This window comes from Rhinolophus hipposideros (genome assembly GCF_964194185.1).
Source record: "Rhinolophus hipposideros genome assembly, chromosome: 4".
Classification (NCBI taxonomy): Eukaryota; Metazoa; Chordata; class Mammalia; order Chiroptera; family Rhinolophidae; genus Rhinolophus; species Rhinolophus hipposideros.
Window position 1 is genome coordinate 66,053,940 of NC_138050.1, and position 16,470 is coordinate 66,070,409.

Genomic DNA, 16,470 nt, shown 5'->3' on the forward strand with positions numbered 1-16,470 from the left:
TTTTCATTTTTAGGTAAAAAATACCCAAGAATGAAAATATAACATTCTATCAAGTAAACCATAAAATCTGTGAAAATTAAAACTGACTTTACACTTTGGCACAGAAGAGAGAGAATGGCAAGAAAACTTACTTTGTGAAAAACTCAACCAGATTCAGGCAAGAGATGTGATAGTTAAAAACAGCAGTACCCACTGCCTTCCTTTCACACGCACAGCTTATTGTAAGGGCCTTACCTCCTCTTGTAGGCCTAGAATATTGATCCCCTAAAAACTGAAATCAAAAACCAAATCTCTGCTATTTTGAAATAAGTGAAATTTTATTTGGTGAATAGACAAACAGCCACTTTCTTTTTAGGTATGGAAAGCACCTTTGTTTTGTACAGTTTAACATTTTTGGACTTAAGAACTTCCAAATTTCGTTTATTTACTATCACTAAACAGGTAATATTGCACAATTTATAAAGCTATATCCAAGGAAGCTTATGTATTTTATTTGTCATACTATATTGCACATATAAGCATACATTTCAATCCCACACAAACATTTCTTTCCATGGTATTAATTTACTGCAACAGATTTTTAAACTTAAATTTGAAAACAGTATAATTTAACAAACCAATATAAAATATCTTTCTCAATCCTTATTCTTTTTTATATGTCAAGATAATTTTTATGATTAGATTCAACTTTACTGACAATTTTTAGTAAATTTTTCATATCTTGCTCCCCCATACATATGTTCTTTGTATGACAGTGTATAATATTTTTGTCTCAGACCTATTATACACGTTAGTAGGTTAAAAGCTCAGGGATGATGATTTTGTAATTTATCATCACAAAACAGTATATTTAATATTCTAGTCTACAAAATTACACTTGCTAGTGTTTTAATGTTTCTCCACCCAGAGTCTGTTAATGACAGTGTCTTTATAGAGCCTGGAAAGAAATATCGTTCTAAGAAGTCAGTCCAATTGTTTTAGCAATACAAGGGCATAACTGATATAAAGTAAACATTTGTAAAGATGATATCTTAAGAAAAATAGACTCCTATGCATTTCACTGCTGATTTGCATTTCTATACGTTATCACAGCAACTAAAATTAAAGCAACAATCACTAATTTTTATTGCAATGAGCAATAAAACAAGCTTAACTTTTAAATAAATCTGATGACCTAAAACAATTTTTAAGTTCATAACTACAATCAATGCTTGTGTGTGTGTGTGTGAGAGAGAGAGAGAGAGAGAGAGAGAGAGAGACAGAGACAGAGAGAGACAGAGAGAGAGATAGAGAGAGAGGAACACACATAGCAGGGAAGATTTAAAGAGTTAACTGCTTATAGCACTTCCTATTTGCACACACACCACATGGCTAGGTCAAATCTAAACTCCCAAAGAAAGAAGGCAAGCAAGTCCTCCCTGAAGGGCAGGCCAACTTGTGAATAAAACCTCCAGACTGATCATGTTATAAGTATGCTGCAGCACACCAAGAAGTGAGAAAAATGTGCAAACAAAATCATGCTGTTGATGTTTGCATCATTTCAATTGTAAAAAAAAAAAAAGCTGTTCTTACTAAAGAAAATTGTGCTTAACACAGAAATATTCCAGTGTGGCATGATTGGTTATGGTTCACTTTTTTCTTTCAGAGAAACCTTTCACTCTTCTTATTCGTTTTGAACACCATCCTCTCATTATTTGAGATATTGTAAGTTAACTGTACCTTAAAGAGACCAGCAGATAGATGGCTCTGACGACCAGAAAAGAGACAAAACACTCAGAAATTTTAAAGGGCGGAATAGTCAGCCAAGGACGCCTACTGTCAGCCTGGGCTAGCTCCTTTTCGAAAGGGTTGCCAAGAGGACGCTCAGTCAGTCCGTCCTCAGTTATTTTTCACTCCACTACCTCTAACTGGGTGCAACACCAGTGCAAGAAAATGCGGGAAGCATCTGTTGCAAGTCACATCTGGACCTCCCAGGAAAATAAGCCCTTTCTTACAAAGAAAAGTCTCCAACATTGTCTAGGGTGCGTCCCCTCTTCCTCCGTAGTTCGCGAGGTTCTCTCCCTGGCGCGCCTCCTTCCTTCAGGCAGAGGATCCCAGAGCCTCCACCAGAGCAGCTCCGGCCCGTCAGGGTAGCCCGGAAGACACCGAGGTTGCCAACGCGCAGCAGTGCGCAGACTCCGCGACGCGCTCCAGGCTCTCCACTAGCCTAAACCTGCTCTCAAGAGAAAAGGGGAGGAGGAGTATGGAGGGGGGCGGTGGGGATCCTGTTTAATTCGAGGTCCTAAGGGTGTGGGAGCGGGAGGAGGCTTCTCTGGTCCCTCCTCCCTCCCGGAGTCCTGGGCTCCACCTCCTCCGCATGCCCCCAGATATACACTCTCAGCCGCGGCTGGACATGCACACCCATCGCCGGCTGCAGGCTTGTGCACACGCAGGTAGCTACACTCACCTGAGACCGTGCACAGGGCTCCTGCCGAGTCAGGAGCGGCAGGGTGGCGGTCTGGGCCGGGAAGGGGCCCACTGTGCTGCGGGAGTCGGGGAAGCGGAAGCAGCCCCAGCGCGGACCTGCGAACTGAGGTGACTGCGCGGTTTCCTTAAATCCCCTCCTCCAGCCCCTCCGCCTCCGCACCTGCTGGGTTCTGGCGGGAGAACCCAGGAGAGAGGGGCCCTCGGCTCGGCGCACACGCGGGCGCACGCTGCGAAGCAAAAGCGCCGACAGGGGCGCGGCGGCGGCGGTGCAGGAAACTTGGGCGAAGTTAGTTGCAAGTGCCGGGCGGCGGCCAAGAAGAGCAAGGAGGGGACGCGGCAGGTCCGCGCCACGCCGAGGCAGCGCCGTCCTCCACGTTCGGTGCGCTCGGGCAACGGGATTGGGCGCGCCTGGAGCGGCTCGGAGCGAGCGGAGCCGGCATGGCCCAGGGGACGGCGAGACGCGGCGCCTCGGAGAGCCTGGAGAATTTCCTCTGAGGCCCTGCGACCCCAGGCTTGATCAAGCCTCATCCGACATCCTTCCCGAATCGTCAGCTGGAGAGGAAGACCCTCGAGGCAGGTGCTGGGGGCGCGGAAAGCTCCCCGCCCCACCCCCAAAACCCAGCTGATTGGGGAGGTTTCCATCAGCGCACCCTGCCCCGAGTCAGGACGACTGGCTGGTGCTGCTGTATTTGTATCGATACCCATTGCGCTGCGTTCCGGTGGTGCGTCCGGAGCCTCCTCCGCTTCCCCCTCCTCTTCCTCCTCCGGGGCCACCTCCCCCTCTACCTCACCCCCATCTGCTACTGTCAAATGAGAAAGTCACCGAGGAGAACCCAAACACTCCTGCCGCCGAGAGCCCCCTTTGGCACTTGGCAGCACGCGGCGGCGGGCTCCTGGAGTCAACTTGGTGGAGACTCCGCGACGCAACTTTCCGCGCTGCGGTGCAGTTAAAAGACGGAGGAGAACGAGCGCTCTGCCGGGTAGCGACTACCCGCAGGGAGTTCGCGAGCAAAAGCCATCGGAGAGAAAAGACAAAAAGAAAGCAAAGGGCGAACTGCTGCCGTGGGGTGGGGGCACCCCCTAGAAGTTACCGTGTTCCGGAGAGGATTTTCCCAAGCGCTCGGCCCGGGGCGCGGCGCGGACCTGGGCTGGTCCCCCGGCCCCCTCCTCCCGAGCGGGAGCGCCGCCGGAGCGCGAAGTGGGGCCCAGCGAGAGCCGGCGGGCCGAACGGGTCCCCGCGGACAGCCAACATTGATTTCCTGCGGACCGAGGGCGACGGCCCGGGCGGCGGCGGACTGCAGCCGCGGCACGGCGAGAGCATGGCCAAGCCGGTGGACCACGTCAAGCGGCCCATGAACGCTTTCATGGTATGGTCGCGGGCTCAGCGGCGCAAGATGGCCCAGGAAAACCCCAAGATGCACAACTCGGAGATCAGCAAGCGCCTGGGTGCGGAGTGGAAGCTGCTCACTGAGTCGGAGAAGCGGCCGTTCATCGACGAGGCGAAGCGCCTGCGCGCCATGCACATGAAGGAGCACCCCGACTACAAGTACCGGCCGCGGCGCAAGCCCAAGACGCTGCTCAAGAAGGACAAGTTCGCCTTTCCGGTGCCCTACGGCCTGGGCGGCGTGGCCGACGCCGAGCACCCGGCGCTCAAGGCGGGCGCCGGGCTGCACGCGGGCGCGGGCGGCGGCCTGGTGCCGGAGTCGCTGCTCGCCAACCCCGAGAAGGCGGCCGCCGCCGCCGCCGCCGCCGCCGCGCGCGTGTTCTTCCCGCAGTCGGCCGCCGCCGCCGCCGCCGCCGCCGCCGCCGCCGCGGCCGGCAGCCCCTACTCTCTGCTCGACCTGGGCTCCAAGATGGCAGAGATCTCGTCGTCGTCGTCCGGCCTCCCCTACGCGTCGTCGCTGGGATACCCGACCGCGGGCGCGGGCGCCTTCCACGGAGCGGCTGCAGCGGCTGCAGCGGCCGCCGCGGCCGCCGGGGGGCACACGCACTCGCACCCCAGCCCGGGCAACCCGGGCTACATGATTCCGTGCAACTGCAGCGCGTGGCCCAGCCCCGGGCTGCAGCCGCCTCTCGCCTATATCCTGCTGCCGGGCATGGGCAAGCCTCAGCTGGACCCCTACCCCGCGGCCTACGCCGCCGCTCTATGACCCCGCGGGGCCGCCTTGCGAGGACCAGTGTGCACACGTGTACATATGTATAGGTACGAGGTCTGCGGCCTCCGCGTACGCCCTCCCGCGACGGGGCCCCGGTTTGTATGTACATAAGATGTATAGGTATCGGGCAGAGGCAGAGATGCCAGTCGGGGCGCGAGTGGCCAAGCGCGCGAGTGCGCGGGAGAGCGTGCGTGTGAATTCACAGGAGCATTTCAGACCTGCACTTCGGCAGCCAGCTTTAAAGAGGGCAGTTGTATCCTGCAGCAGTTGGTGTTTGTTTTGCACTTCGGAACCTGTTGCGTTTTGGCCCACTGAGGTGGAGGAGTAATTTTTTGACATGTTGGGTTCTGCTGTTTTGTCTGTTGGAAGTTTATTGTCGGTTTTGTTTTTGTTTCTCATTTCCCCCCCCCCTCCTTTTTTTCCCCCCTGGTCTGTGTTGCATGCACTCTGTTCAAAAGTTAGGTCTGAAATGGCTGGCACAGGGGAAAAGCTGATCTGTGTCATTAGTTTCTCGGAGCAGGATGGCTCTGAGCAAACTTGCTCCCTATTTGTACTATTTGAACTTTGCAAATCTCTGTTCTTTCAAGCAGAACCCCCAGACTGGATCCATTCTTGACCAGTGACCTGCTCGAATCTGGCCTTTTGTATGTGAGATGATGACGGTTTCTTTTGTTTATCATGCCATATGCAAATCAGAGCAAGAGCTCTTTCTCAAGAGTAAGGAATGCAAACAAGAAATATGTGTGAGATGAAAAGTTGTCAGTTGGATTTTCTCACTAAAAAAAAAAAAAAAAAAAAAAACCCCAAAACTGCTAGAAGTCATCCTGAGTCCACTTGCTTGGGTTTCTGACACGGTTTACAGAAAATGCTACGGCCCTGTTCCTATTTTCCCCTAATGGCTGCATTCACCTTAAGATTGTAAATGTGTATATGTCCGTGAAAACATTGAGTCTGAGAATGTGTTATTTACGTTGTCCTAAATTTGAGTCAGTTTTAGACTCTAAAGCATTTTAGCACATGTCAAAGTTAACTTTTAAAAATTGCGGGACTGTTTCAGCATCGCAATTTTATCGTAGATTAAATCAGACTTTTTTGTCTGAGTGGTAATTATATATTTATTATTTAGCAAAACTGAAAAAAAAAACCCACAGAATTGTTTTGACAGATGTCTCTCGTTTTCAGCTAGCATTTCTCCACAACTTGAACCGTTTAAATGTGTTTTGGAGTTCCCTCCCTAATTAGCTTATTTTTTAGATCATCTGCAATTGATTTGCAAATTACGATAAAACACATTTTAGAGGAAAGAACCTTCCTCAATTATAGCTTTTTTGTTGCTTTTTTAAATGTATATATTTTGACTAATGTTTGTGAATGAAGTTGGCTAACATGTATTTAGTTTCCTTTTGGCTTTATGTAATATAAAGTTTTAAAAAGTTTAAGTATTGGTTTTAACCTTCATGTGTAAATGGTTTTCTTGTGTGATCTTCTAATTTAATATTAGACGTCTAAACTATATCTGTAAATTAGAATCCGACTATCACTCTGTTCATTTTTTTTGAACAAAGAGTTAAATAAAGCCTGAACCAGGGAAAAGAGAAAATCCTCTATTTCTTGTTGAGTTCCTAACAAGATTTTTATCTGAATTGCCCTTACGTGCCTGGTCCAGGTGAAGTGTAAGGTATCCTCCAAAGGCAGCCTTTGTTTCACTTTTGAATAGATTTACTAGGAAATCTAAATCAAGCCATTGTTATTCAGAGCCAAAAACCTGATTTATCACATTTTTTAATCGTGAATAGGAAAGAAGATAAAAAAAAAAAACCAAGTAGTTGTATTATCTTGGGGGGAAAAAAAAGGCATTCATGAACCAGTAGAACAGAGCCCATTGAAAACATCCAGACCGTTCAAAGCATTTCACTAGTTTCCAGTAACATTTTAAGAGGGGAAAGTTGCCTGACCACTTTATCTTGCTAGTAGAAGAGCCCCACCACTAAAATCAGTGTAATTTGTTCACTCATCTTTGGCTTATTCCTTATTTACACCTTAAGATTTTATTTAGAAGAATAATCACTGCTAATAACAATGTATAACTTTTGGCCTCTTTAGGGTTTTATTTTGTCATGCTAATCGCATTAAAATAGAAATATAACAAATTCTAATGGAGAAGACTGAATCTCTAGGGCTAGACAAGTTTCCACTGGAAAAAGGTTTGAAATCATAAAGGATTTTACTCTTGGAAAAGAAATTATAAGCCACCACTAAGAATATCAGAGGGAATAAAATAACTGTAGAGAGATATTTATTTTGCCCCCACCCAGTTAGAAATTCTCAAGATACGAGACTCAACTAGTCCTAAACTTGTTCCCCAGTGACAGAGACCATATCTTGAGTGCACGTCTTTATAAGCAACACAACTCTTTAAAGTCATTGTTTTTCCCCAACGGAATCATATTTTAAAAACCATGAAAATTTTGGAAATGTGAGAAATAGGCTCCGCTGGTTTGACCCTGATTCACTAATTAAAACGATCCTTCTCCTGTTATTCCCCAAGCTCTTTGCAATATTATAAGTTAATTCATATGGTTCTAAGCGATTATGCAAAACTAATTTGGACTGTCCAGGGGTAATTATCCCTGACACGGTTAATTAAATCCTTTCAAGCCTTCGTCTTTGCCTTTTGTAGCAGCCCATCACTTCTCAACACGGAACTTCCTGCGGCTCGCTGGAAATCACCCCAGCCCTAAATCTTAGTTACCTCCCTGAGCCTTCCAGCTCGGCCCCACTGGCCCCAGGATTCCCCGCCCCCTCCCGCCCCCTCCTCTTTTCCCAAAGATCAGCGTGTTCTGGGAGCAAAGCTGTGGAGTGTTGATGAATGAGAAGAAGACTAGAAAGATGGGGAAGGGGAGGGGTAGGATGCCCGGGGTTGGGCACACAGGGTCACTTAGCCAACAGATTGTGCGGCTGTTTGAGTAAGTGCGCAGGCCCACAGGGAGGTGACTGGTTTATCACCCCTGACTTTAGTGGTCTTGCTAACCGGTTGCGCCTGGAAAAGGCAAGACTGTGCCTAAGTACGAGGGAGCGACCCTGGGGCTAAAGGGCGTGGAAAAGGCCAGGTGTGTGTTTAATAAGAGTGAAAGTGACCCACAAATACAGTTCTGGGACAAAACCAAGAGCTGCTGCGGGCTCGAAATCTGTTTCTACCTCTCTATCTAGATATCTACCTCCTCTCTCCCTCCCTTTTCCCTTCTTTCCTTCCTTCCTTCCTTCCTTCCGCCCGCCCTCCCTTTCCTTCCCCTTCCTTTCTTTTTGTTCTTTCATTTTCGCTTCTTTTTAAGGGTTAAACAAGCCACGACGACATTTCTCAGGTAGTCACGGTTGCTTAAGGGCTTCAAACAAGCCTTACTTCCGAGGGGCCAGGCGTGTTGCCTCCCGGTTTTTCGCAAACAGGTGGAATTGTTCTGTGTGAGCAATTAAGGATCGGAGCCGAGAGACGCAGCCGCCAGAGGGATGGCTTCTAGAGTTGGCCGCTATTGTCACTTCATTGGACAATTCCCACCCTCCCCTTCAAGAAACTAGAACAAAACAGTGCGGATCTCCCTCTCACCCCTGGCCCGGGGCCGCCTCGGCTGCGGACGCCGAAGATGGAGCGAGGATCCGACCGTCTTCCTGCAGCGATCGGGGCCTGCGCGCCAGCCAATCAGAGCGCGGCTCGGCGTGGGCGCTCCCCGCCGCCGCCGCCGCTCCCTCTGGGCCAGTGAAGTGCCTTGCAACTCGCCCACCGGAGTGTCCGTATCTTTCTCGCGCCCACAGCCCAGCGGAGACAGACAGAGCGCGGTCCAAACTTTATTAATCTCTCCCCGGTCCTTTCTCCCTCAGCCCAGTGCATCTCAAAGGTCAGCCCTCTTCTTTTAAAAGACTGATATTATTAATTCACTGACAATCCCCCCCATTCCTTTTTATTCTCTTGCAAGGGAAAAAAAAGAGGGGGGGGGGAGGGAGTAGTGAAAAGAGCTTTTTTTGTCTTTTTTTTTTTTTTTTTTTTTTTTGTCCTTCAGTGGGAGCGTTTAGACAGTCGAGGAGGTTTTGTCCGGGAACAAAACGTAGGGTTGGGAGGTTTTGTGAGAGTGTTGTTTGTTGAAGTGGAGCTAAGAAAAAGCGGCGGCTTTCTCCTCATTGTGAAGAAACCAATCAGTGGTATTTGGAAAACTGTTAGCATTGTGCACTTCTTCTGTGTCCATTGTGAGGCGTTTCTTTTCACAAGGTTTTTTTTTCAGCCGATCCAGCTGGCCGGAATGAATAGCAGTGCAATGTGTACACGCTTTGTCCCTCCGGCCTTCAAGTAGCCCCCATTGAATAGACTAAGTTGACACTGCGTGACAGTGAAACAACATAATAAAAAATACATGAGCCCCTGAATAGGAGCAGGCGCATAAATAAATAAAATGGGTGACCAAAACTGGATAAACTGAATGACAAAACGGTGAAAGGGGAACAAAAAGATATTTAACACGCTAGATTAGCATTAGAATGCGATCTACAAGGCAGAACAATTGATGAATAGGTTTACCGGCCAAGAAAGAAATGGACTAAATGCCCTTTGAATAGATATGCTTTTTGCAAGGGCTTTGAATAGATATGCTTTTTGCAAAGGCTGAATGGGAAAAGGTAAAGATGAAGCTATGCAAATGAGCGGGGGAACTTTTTATATATATTCTTGAAACACACACACACACACACACTGCGGGAGGAGAGTGCAGCCTCGGGATGTTTATAGAAGAAATAATTGCCATTATTAGCATTGTCTGCAGCAGATAGAAATTGAACAGGTTGGGATAATATAGGGTAGCAGTAATTCTTCTAATTATTGGTCCTTTGCTACTTGAAAAAAAGGAAAAAGGAAAGGAGAAGTAAAAGTTATGTAGAAGTTATGTTGTCTCGGGCCCATTCTCCCAGCAATGGAATCCGTGCAGAAGCGAGGCTGGCGCTTCCACGAGGCATGCTGATCTTAACCAGGGAGCCAGTCCTTAGGCCTTTTTTTAAGAGTCTAATACAGCGTCTGGTACATGCTAGGGGCTGAATGCATATTTGTGGAATGGATGAATATAAATTTAATGAGGAAACTTAGGTCTCCTATGGATGGTGAGGAGGGGAATACCAAGACCGGCTTTTCACTGCTCCCTATTCTAGGGGAGCGGCCCGGGCGGGATCATTCCAGGGTTTTGCCTTCAGCGTATCGGGGCCGCTGGAAAAGAAATGAAGACCAAACAAGCGATGAGCAACGCCCCCCCCCTACCCCCAATACCATCTCTGTCCTCACTCCCAATCCACCCGAAAGCCAGAGCTTGTGAGGAGCCCCACCTGGCTGCGTAGAGACCTCGTACTCGTACCCTTAAAGAATTAAAAAACACTTAAAATTTGGCTCTTTCTCTCAGGTTTCTCCTCTTGGTCCCTGCATTCTTTCCCATCGCGGCTGTATGTCTTTGAACCCCATTGGACAGGGAACCACCTGCCTTAATTGCGGGCGAAGGCAGGGCGCGAACCTGAGGAGATTAGGGCGGTCCTCGGTTCCCTGCGCTGCCCTGGAGACGGGCGTCGGTAGGAGCTTTTGCAGTCAACGAGATCAGTTGTTTTATTTTCGAAGGTTGACCGCGAGGCCTGCCGGGCCGCTGGCCACCCAGCCGTCGAACTTTCCAGACGCTTCGGCGCTGCCCCTCATTTAAACGAATAATGCAAATGATAGACAGCCCAGCTGACGTGCCAGCGAACGCGCGGAGGGTCTAATGCGCTCTGAGCCCAGCGCTCCCCACCTCCCCGACGGCCCGCGGGAAATTAGGTTTTGAGAAGCAATGACGTCTTTGGAATTTTTTTGACAAAGGGGGAGTGGGGGAATCTCAAACTCCCAAAGCAGTGTTCTTTTTACTTTATTCTTCTTTTTAAAAGCAGCAATTGAAGCTTACCAAATGACTAGGACCGCGGGGAAGCGTCGCAGATTTTAAAGTGTAACCTGAGTCTCCGTGGTTTCAGCTTCCTTTAAAACGTGCAAGTTCTTAGAAACGAACACATCTGAAAAACTTGCGAAGAGCTCTATCCAGATAGACCCGTTGGGAATCACTTTGAGGAGATAAAACTCACAGCAATTCGGGGTGATGGGCATTTGTGGAGAGGCAGCAACCTGTTGGATTGGGTTTCCAGGTTCAAGGTGGCCGATGGGCCTTCCACGACCGCCTCAGCGCGGAGCAGGGAAGTGGTACCCGCAAGGCAACAAGCTCAGAGCCCTGGCTTTTGTGACCCCTCCCCCACTCCCCACTCCAGTCCCTCGCTGATGGAGTCAGGTAGACTCCATCACCCTAGCCTGAGGCCCATCATTCACACTTGACTGGAGGAAATAAAATCGGCTTTGGCTTTTAAATTCCTTCTGAAGATGTTTCCACCTGATTTTACCTCCTTTGGGCTCCTCGCTTGACTAGGGGAGGGGTTATTTAGGGTCTTTTTGACAAACAGCAGAAGTTTAGGTACTAATTGTAAACACCTCGTTGCTCTCCTTGAGTGTATTTATTACCATATTAGCCAAGGACTTGGAGACACGGGGCCTATTACTCATTTCCAGCCTCTAGGCAAAGAATTCTCCTACTGAGATCGACCAGTAAAACCAGATTTCTTAAGGGAAATTACGAGGATGTCTTTGGACTCTCTTCACGGAATATTACTGGATTATCAATTTCACTTGAGCGCCCTCCTCCCTACCCTACCCCCAACCCCCATTTTATTTCTGGATCACCTCAAGGTAATTAGCTACTGGCAGAAAGCTTGAAATCCCGAAAGGAGAAGCGCAGCCTAGGATATCATAGACAAAGTGAGGCTTTTGAGATCAGTTGGCCCCACTGGGGTCACCTTTTCATGAGGTCAGAAATGAAGAGAAGTCTGTTTGCAGAAGAGGGAAAACCTTTAAAAGGGCTCGGAGGAATTCAGGAGTGTGTGTGGTGAGAAGGGTGGGGAGGTAAGCTTCCTAGAATGTCACCAGCGTGACATCTGCAGGGGGCCCAGTTTGTCCTCCTTAGAGCATCCCTTTGTACTGCCGCTGAGTTCTGGGGACCCTTTAGCGCCTTCCCCATTTGCCCTGCGGTATTTCAGGTCCAAAAGCTCGTGCGCGCGCATGTATACACACACACACACACACACACACACACACACACATACACACACACACACACCGGTGCTTGAAGCAGAGCTTGGAAGTCATCGCCGAGAATCCGACAGACTGGAGGTCTTACACGCTCTGGCATGAGGAATTGGGGGGAATTGTGTGGGATCGGGACCGCGCGCAAACGCACGGTCATTTTGCCTAACAAATGCTTCCGCACGCTCTCTCGCATTTAGCTGGTTTTAGTAAGGATGTTTTAAACTTGATTATCCGAATGGTGGCCTAGATGGCTTTACTGTGCCTGCGTATACTCGCTAAGTGAGGAGGAGTGAGACAACGCACGTAAAGCCTGGGAGAGGAGATGGAGAACCTTTTCAGGGAGCATAGGAAAAGTGGGTGCTGGGCGAAACGGAAGGGAGGGAGGATAAAAGAAAAAGAAAATCAGGACGAGAAAAAGAATAGAGTTGCCGCTCCACTGACACTCCCTCTTGCCTTCAGGTTCAACACCTGGGGAAGGTGCTGCCAAAGTCTGATGACGGACGGGACACGAAGGGGGGGGAGCGAAATCACCCCACTTCCCCCAACCCTGACTCATCGGAAAGGCCCCTGCTGTTTCAGCCCCAACTGTGAGACGAGAATGCCCCGGTTGGGAGGGGAGGAGAGTGGGAGTAGATGGTCGCGCAGGCTCTGGCAGGCTCCGCGTGGAAATGAGGGATCTGGAAGAGAGGGAGGGTCCAGAAAGTTCTCCTCTCCCAACCCTGGTGACCCCTCCCTCTGGGGCAGTAGCCACGTAAGAAAGATGGGTCTCACAAATTGGGGCCAGCCTCTACCCCATGAATTTAACGCCTGCAGATCCACAGCGGAAAACTAAATAAAAATAAATCACACTTATGATAGAACTTCAGAGTCGGGGTTGGTACGAGTGAGGGATTCTGAAGCTAAAGCTCCATTTCCTTCCAGGATAGACACTTAGGGCAACCCGGGAGCTTGTTCCCAGCCCCAGTGGTGAAGAGAGAGCCTGGGGACATAAATAAGACCCTCAGCGAATCGCCCCAATCCCCCTTGGCAGTCACCGCCGCACTTGGGGCTGCTTGCCCAGCTCTCTGGCGGGACAAATGGGACGACCGCTTTGCCCCAGACCAAGGCTTCCTTGCACTTCCAGACCCCAAGTTGTTGTTCTTCCTTTTCAGGGATGTGTTTTCTTCCTGCAAACCAGGACTTGAGTAAGTAGTTAGAGCAGCTGATTAATATGTATTCGAACGTGCTGTTTAAGGCCGGGTGAATAAACATGAGTCTGCAGTGACAGCGACCCCGCTGCCTGTCGCCTCTCTGGGGCGCGGGGAGCCAGCACAGACCAGTATCGCATTCCCGATACAGGCGCGCACCGAGTGTCGGCCGAAGCCAGAGCTGTCTCCCTGAGCCCCCACAGACCCCACCTTGTGCGGGAGCGCACCGTGGGTGGCACAGGTGAGCTCGCAACAACTACCTGGGATGTTCGGATATCGTTTCCTTTCCTTCTATAAAGCTTCCTCGACTAAGGTTACAGAGATGCTTGCTTTGAGCATCTAGGGGTGCTCTCCTCAACCCCCTCCCCAAGTTTTGGGCGACCGTTACCCAACTCAAGTCTCTGCACAAAACTAGGGGACCCTGCATTTGTCCTCGGGTGTGAGGGATGGAGGTTGCGACTCACCTGCGGGAAAGAACACATGGAGCTGCGAATTCGAGGGAAGGGACCAGACTCAGGGAAGGCATTTGTTTTCTGATGTCTGCAGGCTGATGGGCGGCTGTGGAGAATAACTAATTACCCACCCGTTGCACTTCCAAAGCCCCCACCACCTCCCGCTTGGAAAAGTCGCCGTTGGACCTCTTTGTCTCTCTGAAGCCAGGGCGTCTTCATCTGTGGAAGCTGTGAGACGTGACAAAGCTGAGTGTACCCACAGGCCTCAGCAGCTACACCACCGGCACCCGCCCACGGCTCCCACGGCTCGGTCTCCTCTCATGCACACACACTGGGTGACCGGCTTGGGCCGGGCCTGAGTCGGGTGCGGGTGGCCGCAGCACAGGAGGCGAGGCTTGGCGGCGCTCTGGCACAGGCCCTTGGGGACTAGCCGGGATCCAGGCCTGGGTGGGCCTTGAGGCCTTCCTCAAAACTCAGACTCCCGCAGCTGCGGAGATGCCAGCGCCCCACGTCTCACCCAGGCCTGTGATCCTCGGCCCCTCCTAGAGCGTAAGCAGAGTAAAGTCGGGTTTGGCACACCCAGGGCCGAGCGCTCGGGCTCTGTGGGCCTCCGAAAAGCGCTTAGCACCACACTACACTGCCACACAGGTAGTTCGTTGAGTGGGATGAGCTCTAACCCAGGGAGAACTCGCTCTTTGGAGCTTTTTTTTTTTCCCCTTTTCTTTTGCTAACGCTCGTTCGAGGTCACAAGAATGCAGCACACGAGATAAAGGACTGGGTTTGTCTTCCTGCTAAAGCTTTGGGGAAAAAAAGATCAAGCCCTAATTCCCACCCGGATTACATAGCTGCAGGCTTTCTCCAAAAGTGTTCCCTGGAAATGACTTATCGTTCGCATTGGCTTGGGGCATCTATTGACCCGCTCACCTAGGTCCTGGGTCACCTTCACCGATGAATTCGGATGTAAAGGCCGCTCTAGTCTGCAACTGGAAGCTTTTTTCTGCAGGAAGTACAGTGGCTGGTGGTTGGTTCTAGGAGCCTAGGGCAAGCCTTTGAGGAGGTTTGGAGAATTCCAGATGGTTCTCTGCTGGCTAAAGAGAGCTCCCTTCTGGGAAAATGCTCTCACTCTTGGTCAGGAGTGGGCAAGGAGAAGGCACTTGGGGTCCTGAACTAAAAGATGAGAGGAGGCAGAGCTGGACAGAACACGCTGGGAGAAGTTTCATCTATTAATAGCAAAGCAGAGAGCCCTATGTCATTCGGGAGTGGGGATGAGCCCGTAATACAAACTGCTCTTCCTGACCTCTGCTTTGTGCCAGGACAGCCTTTCAGATGGCCAAGGCCTAGAAGCATTATCCTTCTGTTGTATTCTGTGTGAATGGTGTCCCCAGAAGGCATGTCCTCGTTTTCTCTCTAACCTTCCAGACAAGTATTTCCTACTTACAGATAGGGAGGAGCTGGGGTTCCAGATCATACCCTCTGGCCCCAGAATCTAAACTCTTGCATTTGTCTTGCCACCCCTCACTAGAAACTAAAGAAAGAACCTTCCACAGTCATAGCAAGAATAAGATTTTCCCTGACATCCTTGAAAATCAAAACAGAAGCCCCTTGATAATTTGCTCTTTCTGGTGTACCCCACTCTTCAAGCTGAAATTCATTCTATCATGATTGCCAGCAGATGGGTCCGGGGATGCTGTTAGTGAAGGAAAAAAGTTTGTCTCCCTTTTCTGCTTTAACAAAAGAAACCATCAAAAAACCTTTTCCCCTGAACTATGAATGTTCAGTCGCACAGGCTTCTGGCTTAATGTGACTTTTGAGAAGGGAGGAAACCCATGCATGAAAACCCAGCCAGTGAGCAGATTACTCAGATGAGGCCTCACCTTTTCTTCTCTCCCAATCTCCTCCTTGTTTCCTTCTGTTCACAGTTCCTGGTGGGTCTCCTGATATTTTTCTGAGCCCAGGTGTTAGTAAATCTTGTGTGATGCTTTCCATGCTTCATGGTTTTAAGGAGTTGACAGGGTAGAGAGCTGTGCCCTGTGGGGATTTAGAATCCCTCTGGCTACGCTGAAGGACACAACAGAGGAACAAAGGAAAGTGAGCTCCTTCCTCATGTTATCTCCTGCCATTCTCCAAGGTTCTCAGTGCTAATGAGCTACTACCTTCACCTCCACCCCCACAGCTACCTACCTGCTAGCTTCTGTGTGCCCACAAATGCTGCCTTCTGTTCTGTGACTGCAGATCAACAATCTCTGCTCCCAGCCAGAACCAGCCTCTCTACTTGGGCACTAGGTCCCATTCCCTCTCTGGTAGGCAGCTTCTGATAGTCTCCAATCATCCCCACCTCGTGCCTTTGTATAAATCCTTTGTATAAAGGATTTCATGCCTTTGTATAAATCTCTCCTGTTGAGAGTGGACTGGACCTAGTGATTCACTTCTAACAAATAGAATATGGCAAAGTGATGGGATAGCAGTTCCTGATTAAGTTACAAAACAACAATCTCTCTCTCTCTTCTCCTTGCTTTGAAGGACACCAGTCTCCATTTTGTGAGCTGCTCCATGGAGAGGCCTGCGTAGCAAGGAACTGATGTCTCTGGCCAAAGGCCAGCAAGGATCTGAAGCCTGTCAACATTAGAGAGAGTGACATGGAAGTGGATTCTCTCCCACTTGAGCCTTGAGATGATGGCAGCCCTGGCTGACACCTTGACTGTAGCTTTGGGAGAGACCTTGAGCCAGAGGCCCTCAATAAGCTACCTATGGATCGCTAACCCACAGAAATCATAAGATAATAAACGTTTGTTGTTTTAAACCATTAAATTTGGGGGCGATTCATTATGCAGCAAGAGGTAACTAATATGCCATGTGACATACTTAAAGATATGGCCCCAGAAAATCCTCTTTTTCTTGCAATGTCAAAATTTTTCCTTCCTACTGAATAATTCTTGTCAGCATTAAAAAAAAAAAAAATGCTATTCCTTCTTAGAAAAAAAACAACTCTCATGACCCCATTTTTCGCATCTATCTACCATTCCACTTTTCTG

At 49.5% G+C, this 16,470-nt stretch overlaps 2 protein-coding genes across 2 annotated transcripts; one reads left to right on the plus strand and one right to left on the minus strand.

Annotated features, from left to right (window-relative positions):
- Positions 1 to 302: 302 nt before the first annotated feature.
- Positions 303 to 3,171, minus strand: LOC308496458 (uncharacterized protein; the record flags this gene model as incomplete). Its single annotated transcript, XM_081045844.1, has 2 exons — positions 303 to 2,212; positions 2,447 to 3,171. One exon carries the CDS (start codon positions 3,169 to 3,171, stop codon positions 2,476 to 2,478), a length of 696 nt encoding a protein of 231 aa, XP_080901970.1. The 3' UTR covers positions 303 to 2,212; positions 2,447 to 2,475.
- Positions 3,172 to 3,298: 127 nt separating this feature from the next.
- On the plus strand, positions 3,299 to 4,759 carry SOX21 (SRY-box transcription factor 21). Its single transcript, XM_081045843.1, has one exon. It carries the CDS (start codon positions 3,786 to 3,788, stop codon positions 4,614 to 4,616), a length of 831 nt encoding a protein of 276 aa, XP_080901969.1. The 5' UTR covers positions 3,299 to 3,785; the 3' UTR covers positions 4,617 to 4,759.
- Positions 4,760 to 16,470: the final 11,711 nt, after the last annotated feature.